The sequence below is a fragment of the Tamandua tetradactyla genome, chromosome 7 (genome assembly GCF_023851605.1).
Source record: "Tamandua tetradactyla isolate mTamTet1 chromosome 7, mTamTet1.pri, whole genome shotgun sequence".
NCBI classification, from domain to species: Eukaryota; Metazoa; Chordata; class Mammalia; order Pilosa; family Myrmecophagidae; genus Tamandua; species Tamandua tetradactyla.
In genome coordinates, this window is record NC_135333.1 from 64,729,717 (window position 1) to 64,755,186 (window position 25,470).

The 25,470-nt window shown below is 39.0% G+C and overlaps 1 protein-coding gene across 1 annotated transcript in view; it reads right to left on the reverse strand.

The window, feature by feature from the left end:
• The window catches only part of DDX11 (DEAD/H-box helicase 11), a 52,429-nt gene that overhangs the window by 21,517 nt on the left and 5,442 nt on the right, over positions 1-25,470 (reverse strand). The window contains exons 3-5 of the mRNA XM_077169658.1: positions 9,836-10,078; positions 9,284-9,370; positions 8,792-8,949 (exon numbers count right to left, since the gene is read on the reverse strand). Coding sequence (XP_077025773.1) covers positions 8,792-8,949; positions 9,284-9,370; positions 9,836-10,078 — 488 coding nt within the window. The remainder of the gene's footprint in view (positions 1-8,791; positions 8,950-9,283; positions 9,371-9,835; positions 10,079-25,470) is intronic.

Genomic DNA, 25,470 nt, shown 5'->3' on the forward strand with positions numbered 1-25,470 from the left:
CTACATAGTATTTGGCCTTTTATTTCTGGCTAATTTCACTCAGCATAATCTCCTCAAGGTTCATCCACATTGCTACATGCTTTGTGACTTTATTCTTTCTTACAGCTATATAATATTCCATTATATGTATATACAGCTACTTATTTAGCCACTCATCCGTGATGGACATTTGAGCTGTTTCCATCTCTTGGCAATTGTAAACAGTGCTGCTATAGACACTGGTGTGCAAACGTCTATCTGTGTCCTTGCCCTCAGGTCCTCTGAATATGTACCTAGTAACGGGATTACTGGATTATATGGCAATTCTATAGTTAGATTCCTGAGGAACTGCCAAGCTGCCTTCCACAGCAGTTGTACCATTTTACATTCCCACCACCAACAAAATGTGCCTTTTTCTACACATGCTCTCCAACACTTGTTTTCTGGTGGTTGTTCTTTTTATAACGGCCATTCTAGTGGGTATGAGATGATACCTCATTGTGGTTTTGATTGGCATTTCCCTAATAGCCAGTGAAGTTGAGCATCTTTTCATGTGCCTTTTAGCCATTTGTATTTCCTCTTCTGAGAACTCTGTTCATGTCTTTTGTCCATTTTTTAGTCGGGGTGTTTGTCTTTTTGTTGTTGAGGTGAAGAATCTGTATATCCTGAATCCTAAACCCTTATCTGATACGTAGTTTCCAAATACTGTCTCCCATTGCATGGCTTGCCTTTTTACTTTCCTGACAAAGTTCATTGATGCATTCAAGTGTTTAATTTTGAGGAGATCCCATTTATCTATTTCTTTTTTCAGGGTTTGTGCTTTGGGTGTAAGGTCAAGGAATCCACCTCTTATTACAAGATTTTAAAGATATTTCTCTACATTTTTTTCTAAAAGTTTTATGGTCTTAGTTCTAATGTTTAGGTCTTTGATCCATTTTGAGTTAATTTTTTTATAGGGTGTGAGATACAGATCCTTTCATTCTTTTGCATATAGATATCCAGTTCTCAAAGCAGCATTTATTAAAGAGGCTACTCTGTCCCAGGTGGGTTAGCTGAATTGCCTTATCAAAGATCAATTGTTCACATATGAGAGAGTCTACATCTGAACACTCTATTAGATTTCATCAGTCAATATAGCCATCTTTATGCCAGTACCATGCTATTGTGACCAATGTAGTTTCATAGTATGCTGTAAGTCAGGTAGTGTGGACCTACCACTTCATTTTTCTCTCATGATAGTTTTAGCTATGTACAGCACGAGGCCTTTCCAAACAAATTTGGTTATTTGTTTTTCTATTACTGTAACATGAGTTTTTGGAATTTTAATTGGTATTGTGTTGAATGTATAAATCAGTTTGGGTACAACTGACATCTTAACTATATTTAGTCTTCCAATCCATGAACACAGCGTGTGCTTCTATTTATTTAGGTCTTCTTTGATTTCTTTCAGCAATTTCTTGTAGTTTTCTGCACATAGGTCTTTGGTGTCCTTAGTCATATTTCTAAATATTTGATTATTTTGGTTGCAACTTGTAAATGGATTTTTTTCTTGATTTCCTCCTCATATTGCTCATCGGTAGTGTATAAAAAAACTACTGACTTTGGTCATTGTTCTTGTACCCTGCCACTTTGCTGTACTCATTTATTGGTTCTAGTAGCTTTCCTGTGAATTTTTGGGGATTTTCAACATATGGTGTCATATCATCTGCAAACAGTGAAAGCTGTACTTCTTCCTTTCCAATTTGGATATTTTTATTTCTTTTTCATGTCTAATTGCTTCAGCTAGAGCTTCCAGCACAATGCTGAATAACAAGGGTGACAGTGGGCATCCTCATCTTGCTCCTCCTCTTAGAGGGAAAGCTTTCAATCTTTCCCCATTAAGAATGATGTTAGATGTGGGTTTTTCATATATTCCCTTTATCATGTTGAGGAAGTTTCCTTCTATTGTTACCCTCTGAAATGTTTTCATCAAAAATGGATTTGGATTTTGTCAAATGCCTTTTCTGCATCAATCGAGATGATCATGTATGTGTTTTTTCTGCTTTGATTTGTTGATATGGTGTATTACATTAATTGATTTTCTCTTATTGAAACATCTTCACATATCTAGAGTAAATCCCACATGGTCACGATGTGTAATTCTTTTAATATGCTGCCAGATTCGAATTGCAAGTTATTTTTGTTGAGGATTTCTGTATCTATATAAAAATATCATTAAACAGATTGGTCCGTAATTTTTTTGCAGTATCTTTGCTTGGCTTTGGTATTAGGGTGATGCTGACTTTGTAAAATAAATTAGGTAGCTTTCCTTTCTCTTCAATTTTTTTGAAGAGTTTGAGCAGGATTGGTACTAATTCTTTCTTGAATGCTTGGTAGAATTTACATGTAAAGCCATCTGGTCCTGGACTTTTCTTTTTTGGGAGCTTCTTGATGCTGATTCAATCTCTTTACTTGTGATTGGCTTGTTGAGGTTATCTGTTTCTTCTCAACTCGATATTATTCATGCCTTTCTAGGAAGTTGTCTATTTCATCTATGTTGTGTAGTTTATTAGCATCTTGTTACGTCCTTTGTTTCTACGAGATCAGTGGTTATGTCTCTTCTTCCATTTCTGATTTTATTTGCATCCTCCCTCTTTTTTTTTTTTTTTTGTCAACTTAGCTAAGGGTCCATAGATTTTATTGATTTTCTCAAAGAACCAGCTTCTGTATTTTGTTGATTTTCTCAACTGTTTTCAATTTCATTTATTTCTGCTCTTATCTTTGTTATTTCTTTCCTTTTGTTTGCTTGGGGTTAGTTTGCTGTGCTTTCTCTGGTTCTTCTAAGTGAAGAATTAATTCCTCAATTTTTGCTCTTCTTAATATAGGCATTTAAGGCAATAAATTCTCCTTACTGCATCCCACAAATTTTGAAATGTTGTGTTTTCATTTTCATTTGCCTCAAGATATTTACTAATTTCTCTTGTAACTTCCTCCTTGACCCACTGGTTGTTTAAGAATGTGTTGTCTAGCCTCCATATATTTGTGAATTTTCTGGTCCTCTGCTTGGTTTTGATTTCCAACTTTATTCCATTATGATCTGAGAAAGTGTTTTGTATGATTTCAATCTTTTTAAATTTATTAAAACTTGCTTTGTGACCCAGCATATGGCCTATTCTTGAGAATGATCCATGAACATTTCAGAAAAATGTGTATCCTGCTGTTGTGGGGTGTAATGTTCTGTAAATATCTGTTATGTCTAGATCATTTATCATATTATTCAAATTCTCTGTTTCTTTACTGATCTTCTGTCTAGATATTCTATCCAATGATGAGAGCAGGAAATTGAAATCTCCTGCTACTATTATGGTAGAGGTGTCTTTATTTTCCTTCAGAATTGTCAACGTTTGCCTCATGTATTTTGGAGCACTCTGGCTCGGTGCATAAATATTTGATTGTTATGTCTTCTTGTTGAACTGTTCCTTTTATTAATATATAGTGTCCTTTTTGTCTCTTTTAATTACTTTACATTTGAATATTTTTACATATTGAATATCTGAATACTGTCAGGTATTAGTATAGCTACTCCTGCTCTGTTTTTATTGTTATTTGCATGAAATATCTTTGCCCAGCCTTTCACTTTCAAACCACTTTTGTCCTTGGGTCTAAAATAAGTCTCCTGTAGATAGCACATAGATAGATTCTGTTTTTTAATCCATTTTGCCAGTCTATGTCTTTTGATTTGGGAATTTAATCCATTAACATTTAATGTCATTATTGTAAAGGCAGTACTTTCTTCTACCATTTTGTTTTTTGGATTTTATGTGTCATATCTAATATTATTTTTTTCTCTTTTTACCTTTACTAATAGTTTTCATCTCTACATTCTTCTGCAGACCTTTCTCTCCTGCCTTTTTTTATCTGTCTGTAGTGCTCCCTTTAGTATCTTTTGCAGAGCTGCTCTCTTGGTCACAAATTCTCTCAGTGATTGTCTGTCTGAAAATATTCTAATTTCCCCCTGATTTCTGAAGGACCATTTTGCTGGACATAGAATTCTTGGTTGGCAGTTTTTCTCTTTTAGAATCTTAAATATAATCATATCACTGCCTTCTCGCCTCCACGGTTTCTGCTGAGAAATCCACACACAGTCTTATTGGGCTTCCCTAGTATGTAATGGATTTTTTTTCTTGCTGCTTTCAAAATTCTCTTTCTCTTTGATATCTGATGGTCTGATAAGTGTCTTGGGGTATGTCTATTTAGATCTTTCTGTTTGGGGTACGCTGTACTTCTTGGATCTATAATTTTATGTCTTTCATAAGAGATGGGAAATTTTCAGTGATTAGTTCCTCCATTAGTATTTCTACTTCTTTTCCCTTCTCTTCTCCTTCTGAGACACCCACAACACGTATATTTGTGCGCTTCATGTTGTCGTTCAATTCTCTGAGACCCTGCTCATATTTTTCCATTATTTTTCGTATATTTTCTTTTGTGTGTTGGATTTCAGATGCCCAGTCTTCTAGTTTGCTAATCTTTTCTTCTTTCTCTCCAAATCTATCATTGTAGGTTTCCATTGTTTTTTTTCATCTCTTCTATTATGCCCTTCATTCCCATAAGTTCTGTGATTTGTGTTTTCAAACTTTTGAGTTCTTCTTTTTGTTCACCCAGTGTCTTCTTTATATCCTCCCTCAACTTGTTGATTTAATTTTTGATGAGTTTTGCATTTCTGTTAAAACAACTTGAATTAGTCCTCTATCTCACTTGAAATGTCAATCTGTTCCCTGGGCTAGGCCATATGTTCAATTTTCTTAGTACAACTGTAAAGTTAGGGTTTTCTAGAAAAACAGAATCAACAGGAAACACAAATATAAAATTTATAAAAGTGTCTCATGCAACCATGGAAACACAGAGTCCAAAATCTGCAGGGCAGGCTGTGAAGCTGACGATTCTGGGTCTGGATGAACTCCACAGGAGAGGCTCACCGGCCAAAGCAGGAAGAAGAGCCTGTCTCTTCTGAATTCTCCTTAAAAGGCTTCCAGTGTGTTCTAGTTTGCTAGCTGCCGGAATGCAACACACCAGAGACGGATTGGCTTTTAATAAAAGGGGATTTATTTTGTTAGTTCTTCAGAGGAAAGGAAGCTAACTTTCCACTGAGGTTCTTTCTTATGTGGAAGGCACAGGATGGTCTCTGCTGGTCTTCTCTCCAGGCCCCTGGGTTCCAACAACTTTCCCCGGGGTGACTTCTTTCTACATCTCCAAAGGCCTGGGCTGAGCTGCGAGTGCTAAGATGAGGAATGCTGAGCTGCTTAGGCTGGGCTACATTGCTCTCTCTCATTTAAGAACCAGCCAATTAAGTCAAACGTCACTCACTGCAGCAGACACGCCTCCTAGCTGACTGCAGATGTAATCAGCAACAGATGAGGTTCATGTACTGTTGGCTTATGTCTGCAGCAACTAGACTAGGTATGCGCATCTGGCCAAGTTGACAACTGAATCTAACTAACACACAGTGCTTAGATTAAGCATCACTCATTGCAGAAGACACACCCCTTGGCTGATTACAAATGGAATCAGCTGTGGATGCAGCTGATGTGCTCATGATTTAACTCTATGAAATGTCCTCATTGCAACAGACAGGCCAGCATTTGCCCAACCACCACTTGGCCATGCTGACACATGAACCTGGCCATGACAGACTCGTTATTTTTTGGTGGCATCTAGGCATTTAATTTCCTTAATTAGTTTATTCTGGAGGATGTTTTCAATCTTTTACCTAGGGTTTTCTTGTTGGATGGCTTTGCTCTATCTGTTCTTTGGCATTCACGTCAACATATTCTAGACCTCTAGCATAGGTTCTGTTTAACTGATCAGAATTTTTCAGTTCTTGTTTTTGTTTCTTGTTCTGCCTATATGGGGCCTTTTTTTTCCTCCTCAGATACTATGCCCCTAGTTGGATTTTCCCAGACCAGAGAGGCCCATGTCTCAGAAGAAAAGAGTAGCCAGCATCAGTTCTCCCTGAGGGTGAGACCCAGCAGGATTCCTATGAAGCCTGCAGACTTTGTGCTTTTCTTGTGCTGTCCAACATGTGGCACTCATCTGCCAGCAGCTTCCCACCAGTGTAAAGTCATGTGGTGCCTTTAATTTCAGCAAAGTTTCCCTGCCAGGGGTGTGGTTGAGATAGAGGTGAGGTTGGATGGCTTTAATTGCTTCAGTTTTCCAATCCCTGGTGCCCGAGAATGCTTCCAGTTCCATCTAAGGAGCTGTTAAGGAGTAGAAAAAAAGCCTCCTTTCAGAGCCAGATCCCTGTTCCTCAGGTTTGTCAATCAAGAGCTTAAATTGGTTTGTGGCCCTATGTATCTCCTGGCTGTATGTGTCCCCTGTAATTGGGGTCCAGCCCTTTTCCAATATTTTGTGCTGTCTGACTCAAAAAGCCTCTGGGTTTGTGGTTTTGTTTTTGGTTTTTTTGTCAGCCCTGTCCCCTCTAGACCAGGACAAAAACTCCTAATACTTTCAGTACTTATTCCAGATTTATCTGCCCTGGGGGCCTAATCTGAGTAGTCAGAATTTGTTAATTCTGCAACTAGAGCTTGGCTGAGCTTAGCCCTTGCTGCTAGTAAAGTCTGTTTCCTTACCCCTCAGGAAATTAGCCTGCCCTGTCCACTGGGGAGGGGTGCCAGCATCCATGGCTTGGGAGACTTACAGTTCTGTGTGGGGTCTCAGCCAGTCCACCTGGTCCAGACTGGTGCTCTGTGTCCTGTCACTGATGTTCCTCCAGCAGTTCAGGCCACTGAACTTTAAAGCCACAGGAACCTTTCTAAAGCCTAAATCAGATCACATTACTCCTTGTTCAAAACCCTCCAACAGCCTCTTTCACTGCATTGAGAATAATATCTAAATTCCTCATGTGGCCCATGAGGCTTGTAGAATTGTCTGTTTGCCTCTTGCCTTTTCTCTCTCTCCCTCATTCACTCTTCACTCTGGCAGCTGTGTCCTCTTTCTGTCCCTCAAACACACCAAATTTGTTCCTGTGTCCAGACCACTGTACTTGCAGGTCTCTGATTAGAAATCTCATCTCTCAAGTCTTCCCACAGCTCTTTTTTATTCTGTATGTCCTGGTTCAAAGATTACCTCCTCAATGGGTCTTTCCTGACCTCTTTTACTAACTTTGCACCCCATTATTCTATTCCTATAACTCTGTTTTATTTTCCTCACAGGTAAATATACTAATTTCACATAAATGCTCCTTGTTTTTGTGTTTTATCATCTGCCCCCCTCTCCTAAAACATAAGCTCTCCGAGGGATGAGGCCATGTCTACCTTACTCGTCTCTACATTTACAGCACCTGGACAGGTCCACACCTAGAGCAGACACTCAAAAGCCATTTGTGAAATTAAAGCATGATAGGCCAAGCCCTCAATCTTGGGATTTGCCCTTATGAAATTTATTCATGCAAAAGACAGGCTAAGCCTACTTAAAATTAGACTTAAGAGTCACCCCCCAGAGAACCTCTTTTGTTGCTCTGATGTGGTCTCTCTCTCTAAGACAACTCGACAGTTGAACTTATTGCCCTCCTTCCTGGCAACATGAGACAGAATTCCCAGGATGAGGCAGGACCTGGAATTGAGAAAGCCTTGTTGCCCAAAAGGGGGAAGAGAGAAATGAGACAAAGTAAAATTTCAGTGGCTGAGAGATTTTAAACAGAGTCAAGAGGTTATCCTGGAGGTTATTCTTACCCATTATATAGATATTCCTTTTTACTTTATGGTGTATTCAAGCAGCAGGAGGGGAGTAGCTGGAACTGTTGAGCTGTATTCCAGTAGTCTTGATGCTTAAACATTACTGTATAATGATATAACTTTAACAATGTGACTGAATGATTGTGCAAATCTTGTGTGTGATGCTCCTCTTATCCAGGTTATGGATAGATGAGTAAAAAATATGGATAAAAAATAAATAATAGGGGAACATAGGGTAAAATAAATTGGGTGGATGAAAATACTAGCGAGAGGTAGGGGTAAAGGATATGGTATATATGAGTTTTTGCTTTTTTCTCTTTATTTGTTTTTCTGGAGTGATGCAAATGTTCTAAAAAACAATCATGGTGATGAATACACAAGTATGTGATGAAATTGTGAGCCACTGATTGTACACTATGTATGGACTGTTATGTGTGGGAATATTTCTCAATAAAACCATTTAAAAAAAAATTAAAGCATGAATGAAAGAGGAAGATCTTGTGAGCAGGAAGTGTGGATTGTAAATGATCCAGCTGTTATCTTCTGTATTTTCTAATTCACCCCATAGGTCACATCTTATGTAGTAAACACCTACGAACCTTCCAGTAGGAAAAAACAAAAACAACAACAACAAAAAGCCTGAGGCTAATTCTCCCTTGGCAGTTTGCATCCCACACTTTACACAGCATAGTTTGGGAGTTAAGAAACTGGTCAGCTCAAGCCCCAGCAACTTGGCTTCCCACTGTGTGGTCCTGCCCAGGTCGATCACTTTGTTTTGTGCACCTTTCTCATGTCTGAGGTGGAGAAAGACGTCACTGCTAGCACTGGGCTGTTGTGAGAACACGAGTTCATTCCCATGGAGCACATAAGGTGGTGCCTGGCAGAGAGCAAAGGCTGGCTATCAGTCCTCCTCACTTATGTGCTCCAAGAATGATCTAGCAGAGAATAAGGCTCAGAGCCTGGAAGATGGGAGACATGCCATCCCACCAGGTCCCTAGGAGTGACAGAACACCTGCCTCTTCTCGGGCAAGAGGGAAGGAACTGCCTCCTGGAAGCCCCGAAGTTTGGGACTGGGGTGGGGGAAGCAAAGGCAGCTGTCTTACCCACTGGCTGTTCTTTTCTCTTCATCACTCTCATATTCGGCAAGCACCAGCTCCTCCTCTCCAGACTCCAGGTGTGTGAGTTGCTCAGTTTCCGCTCCTGCAACCAGCATCTCCTTGCTGAGGCGGAGGAGATTCTCAGTTTCTTCTTCTTCCTGTCTCTACACGAAAGTGTTGGAGGTGGGAAGGGAGAAAGAAATCTCAGTTCTGGTGCCTCCACCACCTCAAAAGTCAGCCTGAAGGCACCAAGGACAACACACACACACACATACACACACACAACCTGCACTCAGGCCTTACTGTTTTCCTGGAGAAGGAATCTAATTTCAGGTCTTGATGCTTCAGCTTGAGCAGCCTAACTACTGGGCAATGAGAACTTAGTTGGTGGGGGTCAGAAAGGAGACTGAGGTCCTGGCCACTAACCCATAGGAGATAGCACCCTGGGCAGCAGGCACTGTCTGGTCTTAGTCCCAGCCCCTCCAGGGTGACACTCACCACACGCTTGGCTGCATACTTCAGCTGTGAGTTGTGGCGAATCTGCTGGAGGCGTTCTTCTCGCTTTTTCCTCCTGATCTGCTCTTCCTAAAGGGGGAAACAGTCATAAAGGAAACTCCTACAGGAAGCCCAAAGCCAGGCCACCCTAGACTGTCTGGGGCTGCTCAGCTGGGAGCCCCATTACATGAGTCAGCCTCCTCCCAGCCCTGAGCTTTCCAAGTTGCAGGCCCATTGCTTGATACAGAAAGTCTGTGTCCTCCCTCACAAAGCCACCTATTCTCAATCAAATTCATCCTTAACTAAATTTGCATCCACCACCCCAGGTGGGTTAAATGAATGGGAACCATCAACCCCTTGTCTAAAGAAGGCCGGTTGACATCCAGCTCAAATAAGACAGTAATGGGCAGCACCATCAATGCAAGACAGTTGGCAGGAGAGCTTACAGGCACTGCAAAAAGGCAAAGGAAGAGCACATGAAGCCTAAGTCTCTGGGATGAACCCAGAAGAATCCTAAGAATGTCATTCACACTTCTTGTTACCACAGATACTCACCTTCAGTCTGTCCACCAGGTCCCTTTCTTCCTTCTTCTGCACAAACTGAGTAACCCAGTCAGGTTCTCCAGCAGTCCCCAGGTTACTTGAGGTCTCCTGCCAGGAGGGAGATGGGGGCTTGTCCTTTCCATCATTTAAGGGGATGGTTCCAGTTTCAAGGAGACAAGCCTCTTCTTGTTGCTTCTTCTGTTCAAAGTCACGGAGCCAGGAGAGAGCCCCACAAATGAGACTTAAAGATTTTCCCTATAAAAAGAAAAATGATTTTCAGAAATAGAGGCTAAAACAAAGGTTTCCAAATAATCTTTTTCCATTTCAATGAACCTCCAGAGAAGGTCTGGCTTTAAATATTGGAAGAAAGTCTAAGACCAGACTGGGAAAGGAAAGGAAAAGAATTAGCAGTAGAACAGCCAGTAAAAATGAGAAGAAGAAAGAAATAATGATTAGGCCCAAGAAGCAAGAAAGAGCTTCTTACAGAGCTCACTGCCCCTAAAAGAATTTAAGGGAGTTTATCAGGTTACATACAAATTGAGTAAGTTAACATAATTGGAAGAAGGCAGGAAATTAGATAAATATTCCCCAAAAGAGTTAAGGCCAAAAAATGCATAGTATAAAATCCTATATACTTGCTAGCAGGGACCACAAATTTGGCTAACCTTTAATACAACTAACTTGCTGATAGAAGTTCATCAATCACATGAGTTCTAGTTTTGAAAATTAAAAAAAAAATCTCTGGAAAACACAATTCTCGATATAAAGACCTAAACGAATTTTCCTTAGAGGTCCTTGTAGAGAAGGAACAGCAGTGAGTTTCACAGGCTGCTTTTTCCAGATCCAAAGGACATGTCAGTTCAGGTGAGTCTCTCAAGCAACCAACACCCTTGGGTCCAGGCAGTTAGCTCTCTGGGCCTGCTTCACCCAGGGAGGGTCTGAGAGCATCTAGAGCAGGGCTCTGAACCTAACCCTTGAATGAACTGTAAGTAAATGGCACATGCTTGCATTTAGGGGCAGAAGAAACCACAGAACACAGTGATTAGGTCTCCAGATCCTGGGGCCAGGCGGCTTGGGTCAAACACCAGCTACTCAGCTAACTAGCTCAGTTACCTTAGGCTAACCTCTCTGGGCTTGTTCCCACATATACAAAAATGGGAATAACAAAACTAGTACCTTTCTTGTAGAGTCATTACAAGCATTAAGTTAACATATCCTGTGCCAAGATTAGAACACCTGGTGTATAACAACAATTGGAGTTCGCTATTATTTTTGCTTTTAATTTAAAAAGTTATTATATTATCCTTGGAAGAGGGACCATAGTTTTCATCAGATACTTGAAACATCCTGAGACAGAATGACACTTCTGAAGAGTGGAAGGATTATACATCTTTAGAAAACCCCCACATATACCATTTCCTTCAGCTTTTGACAGATACTGAATGGCTGAGAATTTGAGAAAGCACTCCCTGGTCGGACCAGGGTGGGGGAGGAGGGAGCCACTGTGTGCTGCCTGTGATGTGGAAAACCATCACCTATGGCAGTTAGTGAGCTAGGGACAGGTAAGATACTCCCCTGTAACAATGGCCCAGGGACAGATGCCTGGTTAGACAGCCAGTGCCTTCCCTTGGTAGCGAGCTAAGGGACTTTCTCAGGGTAAGGTCAAGGTTATTATCTAAAAATAATTATAGGTATGCTCTAACACAAAGACAAAAAATTTACTTTGGAAAATTTTAAAAGGATATATAACCATAGGCTCACCTAGTCATAAAATAAATTTAAAAAGGTACCCAACAAACACCTAGCTCTGAGCAATGTTATTTTAATGTTATTTTCTGTTACTGTTTCAGTTTCTTGGCTACTAAAACAAATATCATACAAAGGGTTTGCTTAACAAAAGAAATTTACTGGCTCATGGTTCATGAAGTCATGGGTGCAATGGATCGAGGTGAAATCACCCAGAGACTTTAAAGAATAACAGGAGGCCACAGAAATAAGGACATCAACAATGAAGGGCTGTGGAAAAGGAGGACACGTGTAATGGGCAGAGAGCTGAGAAGGAAAGTCCCAGAGCAGGGGGAGAGGCCCTCCACAGGGAATGCAGTCTCTTGAAGCCAAAGGAAGAGAGCAACTTGAGAAAGGGGTGGGCCTTCTGGTGCATGGCAGAATGAACACATGCCCTCCTATATTCCTTTCCAAAACACATTAAAAAGACACCAAAGGAACATAAAGGCTTTAAACCCATAAAAACAAAGAAAGTGGAAGAGGGGGCAACTAGAAGTTTTGGGAGATTTGGAAAGCAGAAAGAGAAATGTAACTCACTCAACAGAGTAAAGGGCTCTAAAATCCAGAGGGCACCAGACTGAAAGCCAGCATGAAATGAAAGACTAGACACCTGAAGCACTTTCTCCTGAGCAGCTTCAAGAATACCGGCCTTCAGGACTGTCCCCACTAAGGAAGAGTTTAGAGGAGCCTTCTCAGGAGAAACTAAATGGCTCCAGGGAAAATCCTACAGAAGGTGACAACCAGAGGTCCCCCCAAAAAAGTCAAGTGAAAGTCTCCCTGGCAATGTGGGAGATGACTCCCAGGGATGAATCCAGACCTGGCACCGTGGGATCAACAATTCCATCCTGACCAAAAGGGGGGAAAGAAGTGAAAGTATCAGTGGGAGGGAGAATTCAAATAGCGTTAAGATGCTACTCTGGAGGTTGCTCTTACACAAGCTTCAGTTAGACCTTGTTACCTATCATAACCTGCCAACCCCCATCCAGGACCATTCCAACCAATCCTAAAGAACACCTAGGGCGATATATGAGATTTCACAAGGGTTCCAGCACTAAAGTAACTTTCCAGAAAACTACAACCTCCAGATGGGTACCTGGTTCAGATAAGTTCTGAAACCTATCCCAGACTCTCCAGAACATCAGATAGCTCCATCTCCCTACCCAATATTAGTGACCCTTCCAATATCAAAAATTTAGAATGGCCATAGCCCAAACAACCTCAAAGAGAGGTATGGAAAGATCAAAGGTGATGGTGGAATGATACATAGAAGACAGGACTTAACAAATGAATATGAATGTTGAATCATTAAATTGATATCTCTTTTAGCCTCCAGTATATTAGAGCAACTAGAAGTAAAAAACTAAAATTGTGAAACTGTAACCCATGTCAAAATCTGAAATATGTTCTACAATTAGTTGTGGTGCTATGCTTCGAAATTTATAGCTTTTTTGTATATATGTTATTGTTCACAAAAAAAGAAAGAAGGGAAAAAAAGTTGATTGTGATGATGAAAAAGTACGTAAGCCCTCTAGCCTCCTATATTCTGGAACAGCTAAAAGGAAAAACATGAGAGGATCGTACAGCAGCCCATGACAAACTCTGGGATCTGTCCTGTAACCATTTTTTGAAGAATGCTTTTAAAACTATTGCTTTTTTATTTCTTTGCTTTGTGTATATGTTATACTATACAATAAATAAAGTAAAAAAAAAAAACAAAAACTGGGCAAAAGACTTGAACAGACATTTCTCTGAAGAGGATATACAGATGGTCAATAAGCACATCAAAAAATGCTCAACATCACACGGTAGAGAACTGCAAATCAAAACCACAATAAGATATCACTATATAGCCATTAGGATAGCTATGTTTCTAAAAACAGAGTTATGGATACTGGTAAATTGTAAATATAGTAGCACAATATTGTAAATGTAACTAATACACAGAATCATACATATGAAAATGGTTAAAATGGGAAATTTTGATATGTACACAGGTCAATACAACAAAACATTTAAAAAATATATAAAAATCATGAAAAGACGCTTAGCTTCACTAGCTATCAGGGAACTACAAATCCAAACCACAATGAGATATCACTTCACGGTTACTAAAATGGTCACTGTGCTGGTTTGAAAGGAAGTATGCCCCCTAAGAAAAGCCATGTTTTAATATAAATCCCATTTCATAAAGGTAGAATAATCTCTATTCAATACTGTATGTTTGAAACTGTAATGAGATTATCTCCCTGGATGATGTGATTTAGTCAAGAGTGGTTGTTAAACTGGATTAGGGGATGACATGTCTCCACCCATTTGAGTGGGTCTTGATTAGTTTCTGAAGTCCTATAAAAGAGGAGAATGAGAGATTCAGAGAGAGCAGAGAATGCTGCAGCACCACGAAGTGGAGAGCCCATTGGAGATGAAGAAGGAAAACGCCTCCCGGGGAGCTTCATGAAACCAGAAGCCAGGAGAGTAAGCTAGCAGATGATGCTGTATTCGCCATGTGCCCTTCCAGCCGAGAGAGAGAAGCCCTGACTGTGTTCGTCATGTGCCTTCTCACTTGAGAGAGAAACCCTGAACTCCATCGGCCTTCTTGAACCAAGGTATCTTTCCCTGGATGCCTTTGATTGGACATTTCTAATTGGGACATTTTATCGACCTTAGAACTGTAAACTAGCAACTCATTAAATTCCCCCTTTTTAAAAGCCATTCCATTTCTGGTATATTGCATTCCAGCAACTAGCAAACTAGAACAGTCACTATTAAACAAAGAGAAAACTACAAGTGTTGGAGAGGATGTAGAGAAATAAGAACACTTATTCACTGCTGATGGGAATGTAAAATGGTACAGCCCCTGTGGCAGTCTGGCAGTACCACAGGAAGCTAAATGTAGAACTGCCACATGACCCAGCAATCCCACTAATAGGTATATACTCAGAAGAAGTGAAAGCAAGGATGAGAACAGACATGTACACACCGATATGCATAGCAGCATTATTCATAATTGCCAAAAGATGAAAACAACCCAAGTGTCCACCAATCAATGAATGGATACAAAAACAACGTGTCATATACATACAATGGAATATCATTCAGCAGTAAGAAGGAATGAAGTCCTGAAGCATGCATCAACATGGATGAACCCTGAGGACATTATGTTGTGTGAAATAAGTTAGAGAAAAAGGACAAATTTTTTATGATCTCACTAAATATTCTAGATTTTAACTCTTATCAGTATACTTATTAACTAACTTATAAGAGTTAAAATCTAGAATACAGGTTACCAGGAGATAGAATGAAGTTAGACCACGGGGAGTGGATGATTAATATGTGCAGAATTTTAACTAGGTTGAATTTAAACGTTTAGAAATGGATAGAGGTGATAGTAGCATATTATGGTGAGTGTAATTAATATTACTGAATAATGTGTGATTGTAGTTAAAAGGGAAGTTTAGAGTCATACATGTCACTAGAAGGAAAAGTAGAAAATAAAATACAGGACTGTATAAACATTGAACCATGTACTGGACAATGATTGTGATTAATAGTACAAATAAAAAATGTTCTTTCAGGATCTACAACAAATGCACATACAGTGTTACAAGAAGTTAACAGAGAATGCACCTACTGTAAACTATGGATAATAGTTAACAGTAATATTTTAACATTCTTTCATCAGCAGTAACAAAAGTACCACACCAATGCTAAGGATCAATAATAGAGGAGGGTGGGTAAGGGGTGTGGCATGTTTCTGGCTTCTTTTTGGAGTAATTAAAATATTCTAAAATTGGTCGTGGTGATGAATGCACAACTATATGACAGTACTGTGAACCACTGATTGTATACTTTGGATGGATAATATGATGAATATATCTCAATAAAATGGCTTAAAAAAGTGAAAAGCAGAAATACACACTTTAAAAATATGAGGAAGAGAATTAGAAGAGCAAATAATCCTTGTAGTAGTAGTTACAGCACTGTTTCATGATAAGAAAACATGCCTACACAGGCATGAACAACCAACACTGACTTAAGAAATAGACAACCTCAACAAACCAGTCACAAGTAAAGAGATGGAATCAGTCATCAAGGAGCTCCCAAAAAAGAAAAGTCCAGGACCAGATGGCTTCACATGTGAATTCCACCAAGCGTTCAAGAAAGAATTAGTACCAATCCTGCTCAAAAGCTTCAAAAAAATTGAAGAAGAGAGAAAGCTACCTAACTCACTTTATGAAGCCAACATAACTCTAACACCAAAGTCTAACAAAGACACCACAAGAAAAGAAAATTACAGACCCATCTCTCTAATGAATATAGATGCAAAAATCCTCAACAAACTACTAGCAAATCAAATCCAGCAGCACATTAAAAGAATTGTACACCATGACCAAGTGGGATTTATTCCAGGTATGCAAGGATATTTCAACAAAAGAAAATCAATTAATGTAATACACGTGCTGGTTTGAAATGATTTATGTACCCTAAAAAAGCAATGTTTTAGGTGGGCCATGGTGACTCGGCAGGCAGAGTTCTTGCCTGCCATGCCGGAGACCCGGGTTCTATTCCTGGTGCCTACCCATGCAAAAAAAAAAAGCAATGTTTTAATCCTAAACAATCTTGTGAGATCAACGGTTTCTTCTAATCCCTATTTAGCAGTATATGCTGGAAACTTGATTAGGTTATCTCCATGGAGATGTAACTCAATCAAGTATGGGTATTAAACTTGATTAGATGATGTGTCTCCACCCATTCTACATGAGCCTTAATTGTTTTACTGGAATCCTATAAAAGAAGAAGTATTTTGGAGAAAGCTTCAGGACAATATAGCCATGAGAAGCAGAGAGTCCACCAACCAGTAACCTTTGGAGATGAAGAAGGAAAAATGCCTCCCAGGAAGCTTGATGAAGCATGAGGACTGGGGAGAAAGCCAGCAGCTGCCACCATGTTCACCATGTGCCTTTCCAGATGACAGAGAAACCCTGACTGTGTTCACTATGTGCCTTTACAGATGAGAGATAAACCCTGACTATGTTTGCCGTGTGCCTTTCCACCTGAGAGACCCTGAACTTCATCAGCTTTCTTTAATCAAGGTATCTTTCCATGGATGTCTTAGTTTGGACATTTCTATAGACTTGCTTTTACTGGCACATTTTCATGGCCTTAGAACTGTAAATTTGTAACTTATTAAATTCCCCTTTTTAAAAAGCCATTCCATTTCTGGTATATTGCATTCCAGCAGCTAACAAACTAGAACATACATCGTATCAACAAATCAAAGCAGAGAAAACACATGATATCTCAATTGATGCAGAAAAGGTATTTGACAAAATTGAACATCCTTTCTTGATGAAAACACTTCAAAGGATAGCAAAAGAAGGAAACTTCCTCAATACGATAACAGGAATATATGAAAAACCCACAGCTAACATCATCCTCAATGGGGAAAAACCGAAAACTTTTCCCCTAAGATCAGGAACAAGATAAGGATGTCCACTACAACCACTGTTTTTCAACATTGTGTTGGAAGTTCTAGCCAGAGAATTAGACAAGAAAAAGAAATACAAGGTATCAACTCTCACTGTGTGCAGATGATATGATCCTATATGTCAAAAACCCCGAAAAATCCATAGCAAAACTACTAGAGATAATAAATGAGTACAGTAAAGTGGCAGATTCTAAGATCAACACTCAAAAATCTGCAGTGTTTCTATACACTAGCAATGAACAATCTGAAGGGGAAATCAAGAAAAAAATTTCATTTACAATTGCAACCAAGAGAATAAAATATTTAGGAATAAATTTAACTAAAGATATAAAAGACCTACACAAAGAAAACTATAAGAAATTGTAGAAGACCTAAATAAATGGAAAGGCACAGCATGTTCATGGATTGGAAGACAAGATATAGTTAAGATGTCAATTCTACCTAAATTGATTTACAGATTCAACGCAATACCAAGTAAAATCCCAAAAACTTATTTTTCAGAAATAGAAAAATATCTGGAAGGGCAGGGTGCCCCAAATAGCTAAAAATATCCTGAGAAAGAAAAATGAAGTTGAAGGTCTCATGCTACCTGAGTTTAAGGCATATTACAAAGCTACAGCAGTCAAAACAGCAAGGTACTGGCATAAAGACAGATATACTGGCCAACGGAATAGAATAGAGTGTTCAGATATAGACCCTCTCATCTATGGACAATTGATCTTCGATAAGGCAGTCAAGCCAACTTACCTGGGACACAACAGTCCCTTCAATAAATGGTGCCCAGAGAACTGGATATCCACATGCAAAAGAATGAAAGAGGATCCATATCTCACACCCTATACAAACAATAACTCAAAATGGATCAAAGACCTAAACATTAGATCTAAGACCACAAAACTTTTAGAAGAAAATGTAGGGAAATATCTTATAAATCTTATAATAGGAGGTGGATTCCTAAACCTTACACCCAAAGCACAAGCATTAAAGAAAGAAACAAAGGAATGGGAGCTCCTCAAAATTAAACACTTTTATGCATCAAAGAATTTCATTAAGAAAGTAAAAAGATAGCCTACACAATGGGAGACAATATTTGGAAACAATATATCAGATAAAGGTCTAGTATCCAGAAAATATAAAGAGATTGTTCATCTCAATAAAAAAAAGACAGATAGCCAAATTACAAAATGGGCAAAAGACTTGAACAGATACTCCTCAGAAGAGGAAATACAAATGGTCAAAAGGCACATGAAGAGATGCTAACTTCCGTGGCTATTAGGGAAATACAAATCAAAATCACAATGAGATATCATCTCACACCCACTAGAATGGCCATTATCAATAAAACAGAAAACAACAAGTGCTGGAGAGGATGTGGAGAAAGAGGCACACTTATCCTCTGTTGGTAGGAATGTCAAATGGTACAACTGCTGTGGGAGGCAGGGTGGCAGTTTCTTAGGAAGCTAAGTACAGAACTGCCATATGACCTGGCAATACCATTGCTAGGTATCTATTCAGAGGACATGAGGGCAAGGACACAAACTGACTTTTGTACACCAATGTTTACAGCAGCATTGTTTATAATTGCCAAGAGATGGAAACAGCCCAAATGTCCATCAACAGACGAGCGGCTAAACAAGTTGTGGTATATACAAATGATGGAATATTATGCAGCTATAAGACACAATAAAGTCATGAAGTATGTAACAACATGGATGGACCTTAAGGACGTTATGCTGAGTGAGAGTAGCCATAAACAAAAGGACAAATACTGTATTTCTCACCAATATGAATTGACATTAGTGAATGAACTTGGGAGAATTTCAGTTGGTAACAAGAGGCCATCAGGAGATAGAAATAGGGTAGATATTGGGTAACTGGAGTTGAAGGGATAAAGATTGTGCAACAGGACTGACTGTAAAAATTCAGAAATAGATAGCACAATAATACCTAACTGTAATACAATAATGTTAGAACACTGAATGAAACTGAATGTGAGGATGATAGAGGGAGGAGGGCTGGGGGCACAAATGAAATCAGAAGGAAAGATAGACAATAAAGACAGATGGTATAATCCAGGAATGCCCAGAGTGAATAATGATAGTGGCTCAATGTACAAATTTAAAAATGTTTTTGCATGAGGAAGAACAAAGGAATGTTAATACTGCAGGGTGTTGAAAATAGATGGCAATTTATATTTTAAAACTTCAACTTATGTCTGAGACTAAAGAAAAATGTTTATTTGGTACAAAATTTATAATTTGACTAGTGTATTTCCTAATATAACTTATGTGGACAGCTTAATCAAACACTATAGGACATGGAACCTTGAGTAGGGCATGAGATTTTGTAGGTTTGTCCAGAGAGATGCCTTGATAAATCCCAGAGTGATTTGAATAGTGAATAAAAAAGTATTTGCAAAGTCCCCTTGGGGAAATGGTGAGAAAGGGGGAAAATTCAACTTCCCCAAGTGGAGAATTCTTGATATTCTCACAAGCAGTGTGGACAACCAAAGCAATAGGCTGAGCCTCCAATCTTGGGGTTTGTGCACATGAAACTTAACCCCGCAAAGGATAGGTCAAGCCTACTTAAAATTAGGCCTAAGAGTGACCCCCAGAGAACCTCTTTTGTTGCTCAGATGTGGCCTCTCTCTCTCAGTCAATGCGACAAGCAAACTCACTGCCCTCCACCTCTCTACGTGGGACATGACTCCCAGGGGTGTGGACCTTCCTGGCAACGTGGGACAGAAATCCTAGAATGAGCTGGGACTCAGCATCAAGGAAATGAGAAAACCTTTAGACCAAAAAGGGGAAGAGAGAAATGAGACAAAAGAAAGTGTCAATGGCTGAGAGATTCCAAACAGAGTCAAAATGTTATCCTGGAGATTATTCTTACATATTAAATAGATATCATCTGTTTAGTTAAGGTTAGGGTTAGGGGAAGTGCCTGAAAATGTAGAGCTGTGTTCCAGTAGCCATGTTTCTTGAAGTTAACTGTATAATGATATAGCTTTCGCAATGTGACTATGTGACTGTGGGAACCTTGTGTCTGATGCTCCTTTTATCTACTTTATCAACAGATGAGTAAAACATATGGATTAAAAATAAATAGGGGGAACAAGTGTTAAACTAAATTTAGTAGATTGAAACGATAGTGATCAATGAAAGAGAGGGGTAAGGGGTATGGTATGTATGAATTTTTTTCTGTTTCCTTTTTGTTTCTTTTTCTGAATTGATGCGAATATTCTAAGGAATAATCATGATGATGAATATAAAAAACAAACAAACAAAAGTATTGGCAAAAAAAAAGTATTGGCAAAGGCCGTTGAGGGATGGGAGAAAAAATATGGAACTACTAAATTTTACCACCGGGTAAACCCTGGATACTGTGTCAAACATTAGGGACACCCAAATCAAGGGGCCAAGCTCTTGATCTTTAGGCTTGCTCTTGTGAAGCTTACATATTTGGCAGAAAAGCTTAGCCCACCTATAGGTATGCCTAAGAGTTACTTCTGGAGGACCTCTTTTGTTGTCAGATGTGGCCTCTCCCTCTCTAAGCCCAACCCTGCAAGTGAAATCATTGCCCTCCCCGCTATGTGGGACATGACATTCAGGGGTGAAAGTCTTCCTGGCAGTGGGGGAGATGACTCCCAGGGAGGAGTCTGGCCCTGGCACCGTGGGATCAACAATTCATTCTGAACAAAAGGGGAAAAAAGGTGTAACTAATAAAGTATCAGTGGCTGGGAGAGTTTAAATAAAGTTGAAAGACTACTCTGGAGGTCACTCTTATGCAAGCAGTAGTTAGACATTACTACCTATCATAGCTTGCCAAACCCCAATCAAAACCACGCCTGCCAATCCTAAACAACATCTAAGGCATTATATAAGATTTGTAGACTAAGGGTAACATATTTGTAGAAAAAGGATCACTTTCCAGAAACCTACATCCTCCAGATGCATCCTTGGACCACATAAGTCCTGAAACCTACGGGGCCCAGCCTCTCTAGAACATCACTAGTTCCATCCCCCTATCCCATATTATTGACAGCCCCTTCCAACATGAAAAATTTAGAATGGCCATAGCCTAAATGTGTGTGAAAAAGGTCAAAGGTGGTGGTGGAGTTATGCAGAGAAGGTAGGGTTTAACAAATGAGTATGACTGCTGAATCGAATCATTATATGACATCTCTTTTAGTCTCCAGTATCTTAGAGCAGCTAGAAGTAAAAAATCTAAAATTGTGGAATTATAACCAATGGCAAACTCTGAAATCTGTTCTACAACTAATTGTTGTGATGTGCTTTGATATTTATTGTTTTGTAAATATGTTATTTTTCACAAAGAAGAAAAAAATTTTTCTTCTTCTAGCCTCCAGTCTTTTGGAGGAGCTATAAGGAAAAATCTGAAATAGTGGAATGGTAACCCATAACAAACTCTGAAATCTGTTCTGTAACTACTTGTTGAACTGTACTTTGAAAATCACTGATTTTTCTTTCTTCTCTTTGTATATATGTTACATTTAACAATAAAAAGTATTAAAGAAAAAAGTGAACAGAGAGAAACAAGTGCTAGAGAAAATGTGGAGAAAGAGATGTACCTATTCACTGTTGGGAAACTGAGAGGTGCAGCCTCACTGGAGGGCAGTGTGGTGGTTCCACAGGAGGCTAGAGGTGGGTTTGCCATATGATCCTGAATCTATACCTCCAGGAACTGAGTGTGGGGCCAGGAATGGACATTTACACACTGGTGTTTTTGGAGGGAGTGCTCCTGATCCATAATGAATAGAGGCAGCCTGCGGGTACAATGACTAAGGAATGAAAGGGGAAGCTGCAGTGTATACACACAATGGATTACTGAGTAGCCTCATGAAGGAATGAAGTTGTGAGGCATGCAACCAGGCAAATGAAGCTTAAGGACTGTATGCTGAATGAAATATCAGCAACAAAGAGACAAATATTACCATGCCTTAATCGTATGGACTAACTATAATATAAAAAGTCAGGGAACTGAAGTCGAAAACATGGGTTATCAGGTTGGGGCCTACTGTAAAGTCTCCTAAATCGTAAGCTCTCAAGCAGTCATATATTCACGAGTTGTAACTGTTATTTCTAAATTCTGAGATACGGAGCTGTTTGTATATAACATGGTCATTATCAGAAACTTTGGGTATTTATGTGACACCTGAGACTCAGAGTTAGAGCTCTGAAGCTATGAAAGTCAGCAGCACCCCATAAAAGAACTGTTTAAAAAGTTGAAAAAAGTGATCAGACTTCGAGTAGAAATATGAATGCAGCTGATCTGGATAGGACTATGATAAATAAGAATACAGAGTAAAGGATTTTATGGTCCATATTTTAAAACTTCAACTTATATGTGAGACTAAAGATGTTTATTTGCTGCAAAATTTATATTTTGAGTAGTGCATTTCCTAATTTAACTTCTATGGTCAGTTTAACTGAACACCGTAAGCACATGGAATCTCAAATACAGTGTAAGATTTTGTTGTTTTGACCAGGTTAGTGTGAAGCCCCGATAAATCCGAGTGATTTGGGCAGTGAATAAAGAAGTATCTTCACAGTCCCCTTAGGAGAATAGGGGAAAAGGAGGAAATATTCAACTTTTTCATGTGGAGAATTCCCGATATTCTCACAAGCAGTGGGGACAACCAAATCAATAGGCCAAGTCCTCAATCTTGGGGTTCGCTCCTATGAAACTTATTCCTGCAAAGGACAGGCTAAGCCTACTTAAAATTATGCCTAAGAGTCACCCCCAGAGAACCTGTTTTGTTGCTCAGATCTGGCCTCTCTCTCTAAGCCAACTTGGCAGGTGAACTCTCTGTCCTCCCTCCTTCGTGGGACATGACTCCCAGGGGTGTAAATCTCCCTGGCAACATGGGACAGAAATCCCGGGCTGAGCCGGGACCCAGCATCAAGAGACTGAGAAAGCCTTCTTGACCAAAAGGGGGCACAGAGAAATGAGACAAAGTTTCAGTGGCTGAGCTGAGAGGTTATCCTGAAGGTTATTCTTATGCAATATACAGATAACCCTTTTTAGTTTACGGTGTATTGGAGTAGCTTGGCTAGAGGGAAGTATCTGAAATTGTTGAGCTGTGTTCCAGTAGCCTTGATTCTTGAAGGTGATTGTATAAAGATATAGCTTTTACAACGTGACTGTCAGATTGTGAAAACCTTGTGTCTGATTCTCCTTTTATTCAGGGTATGGACAGATGAGTAAAAAAATATGGATAAAATATAAATAAATGATAGTGGGTCAAAGGCTAAAATAAATTGGGTAGATGGTCAATGAGAGGGAGGGGTAAGGGGTGTGGTATGTGTGAGTTTTTTCTTTTTATTTCTTTTTCTGGAGTGATGCAAATGTCCTTAAAAATGATCATAGTGATGAATACACAACAATGTGATGATACTGTGAATCACTGATTGTACACCATGTATTGAATGCATTTCTGTGAAGATTTCTCAGTAAAAATATTTTTTTGAAAAAATCAAAGAAAAGGGGGAATGAAAAACTAAATTAACTTATTAGTTTGGTAAATTAAGGGGAATAATTTTTTCCAGCAGGTTTACCTAGGGTATTATAGCCACCAAAAGTTTACAGTAAACTGGAGTCCTCAATGGCCTTTCCTTGGGAATCACTCATTAAGCAAACTTCTTTATGAATAATCCCTCTGTAAGTGATGCTTTAGCCTGCTTTGAGCCCAGAGAACCTTACCAGTTGGCCCAATGCCAGCTTCAGTTTTATTACAGAAAATGAAGAATAAAGATGTTTATTCCTCCCAGCATCATTATTTATTGCCCACTTAAATTCAAATAAACAAAAATTGGTTTCTTCTTTAATCAACTGTGAATACTGACATTTCATGTGTTTAAGATAGAATTGTAATCAAAAGCTCAATTTCTCTGCATTTTTAAAAACAAGATATCTGCATTATAATATAAAGCCTAGTGCCTTGTCATTCAACCAATATTTCTTATGAAATACTAAATATTATTTTAATCATCATAATCAACTTTTCTTTTTTGTGAAAAATAACATATATACAAAAAAGCAATACATTTCAAAGCACATCGCAACAATTAGCTGTAGAACAGATATCAGAGTTTGGTCTGTGTTGCAATTCCACCATTTTAGCTGCTCTAAGATTCAGGAAACTAAAAGAAATTATCAGTAATATAAAAAACCAATATAATAATGAGAAATCATATTCATTTGTTAAACCCTACCTTCTCTGTATAACTCCACCATCACCTCTGATCTCTCTCCCATTCTTTAAGGGTACTTGGGCTATGCCCATTCTAGCTTTACCATGTTGGAAGGGACTTTTGATAATAAGGGATAGGGGGATGGAACTAGCTGATGTTTCAGAAAGGTTGGCTCCTCTACATTTCAGGATTTATCTGGTCCAGGGACCCATCTGTAAGTTGTAGGTTTCTGGAAAGTTACCACAGTGCATGGAACCTTTGTAGAATCTTATATAACACCCTATGTCTTCTTTAGGATTTGCAGAAATGCCTCTGGTTAGGGTTTGGCAAATTATGGTAGGTAGCAATGTCTAACTGAAGCTTGCATAAGAGTGATCTCCAGAGTATTTACTAAGTATTTTGAGGGGAAAAAAAATATGTTACTTGAAGGGTATTGAAAAAAATCTCCTTAACCAAAATTTCTATGGCAGAGACCACCAGTTTTTTTTCTGAATAGCTGCTCTCTTCTTCCCTAGCAATAGATATTTAAACTAGATGTGGGGGCTATCCAACTAAAACCTAACTTTCCTAGTTTCTCTTAACAGCCATTGTAACTAGATTCCGCCTAACAGATGTGACTATAAATGATGTGTCCAACTTTTGAGTGGTTTCTTTAAACAGAATCCACAAGACAGAGTGCTGACATGATGACAGAAGCTGGAGTAGCTGTGTTAAAGCATGAGGTAGAAGCTGTGCGCTGAGAATGGCAGAGTCACAAGATAAAGGATCTCAGGTCCCCATACTATGGAGTCATTCTATGAGCCTAGGATGCCAACCTCAGGCAGTTATGTTACATAGAAATAAACTTCTATTTTGCTTAAAAGAAGAAGAAGAAATTTTAGTAAGGATATAGAGAAACAGGAACTCTCATAGATTGCTGGTGGCACTGTAAAAGGGTGCAGCCACTGTGGAAATCCTCAGATTGATAGTTTCTCAGAAAGTTGGAAATACATTTACTATATAACCTACCAATCCCACTCTGATATATACCCAAAAGAAATGAAAGCACAGATCTGAACAGTATTTATGCACCAATGTCTACATTAACATTATTCACAATAGTCAAAAGGTAGAAGCAACCCAAGTGTCCATCAACAGATGAATGGATCAACAAAATGTGGTAC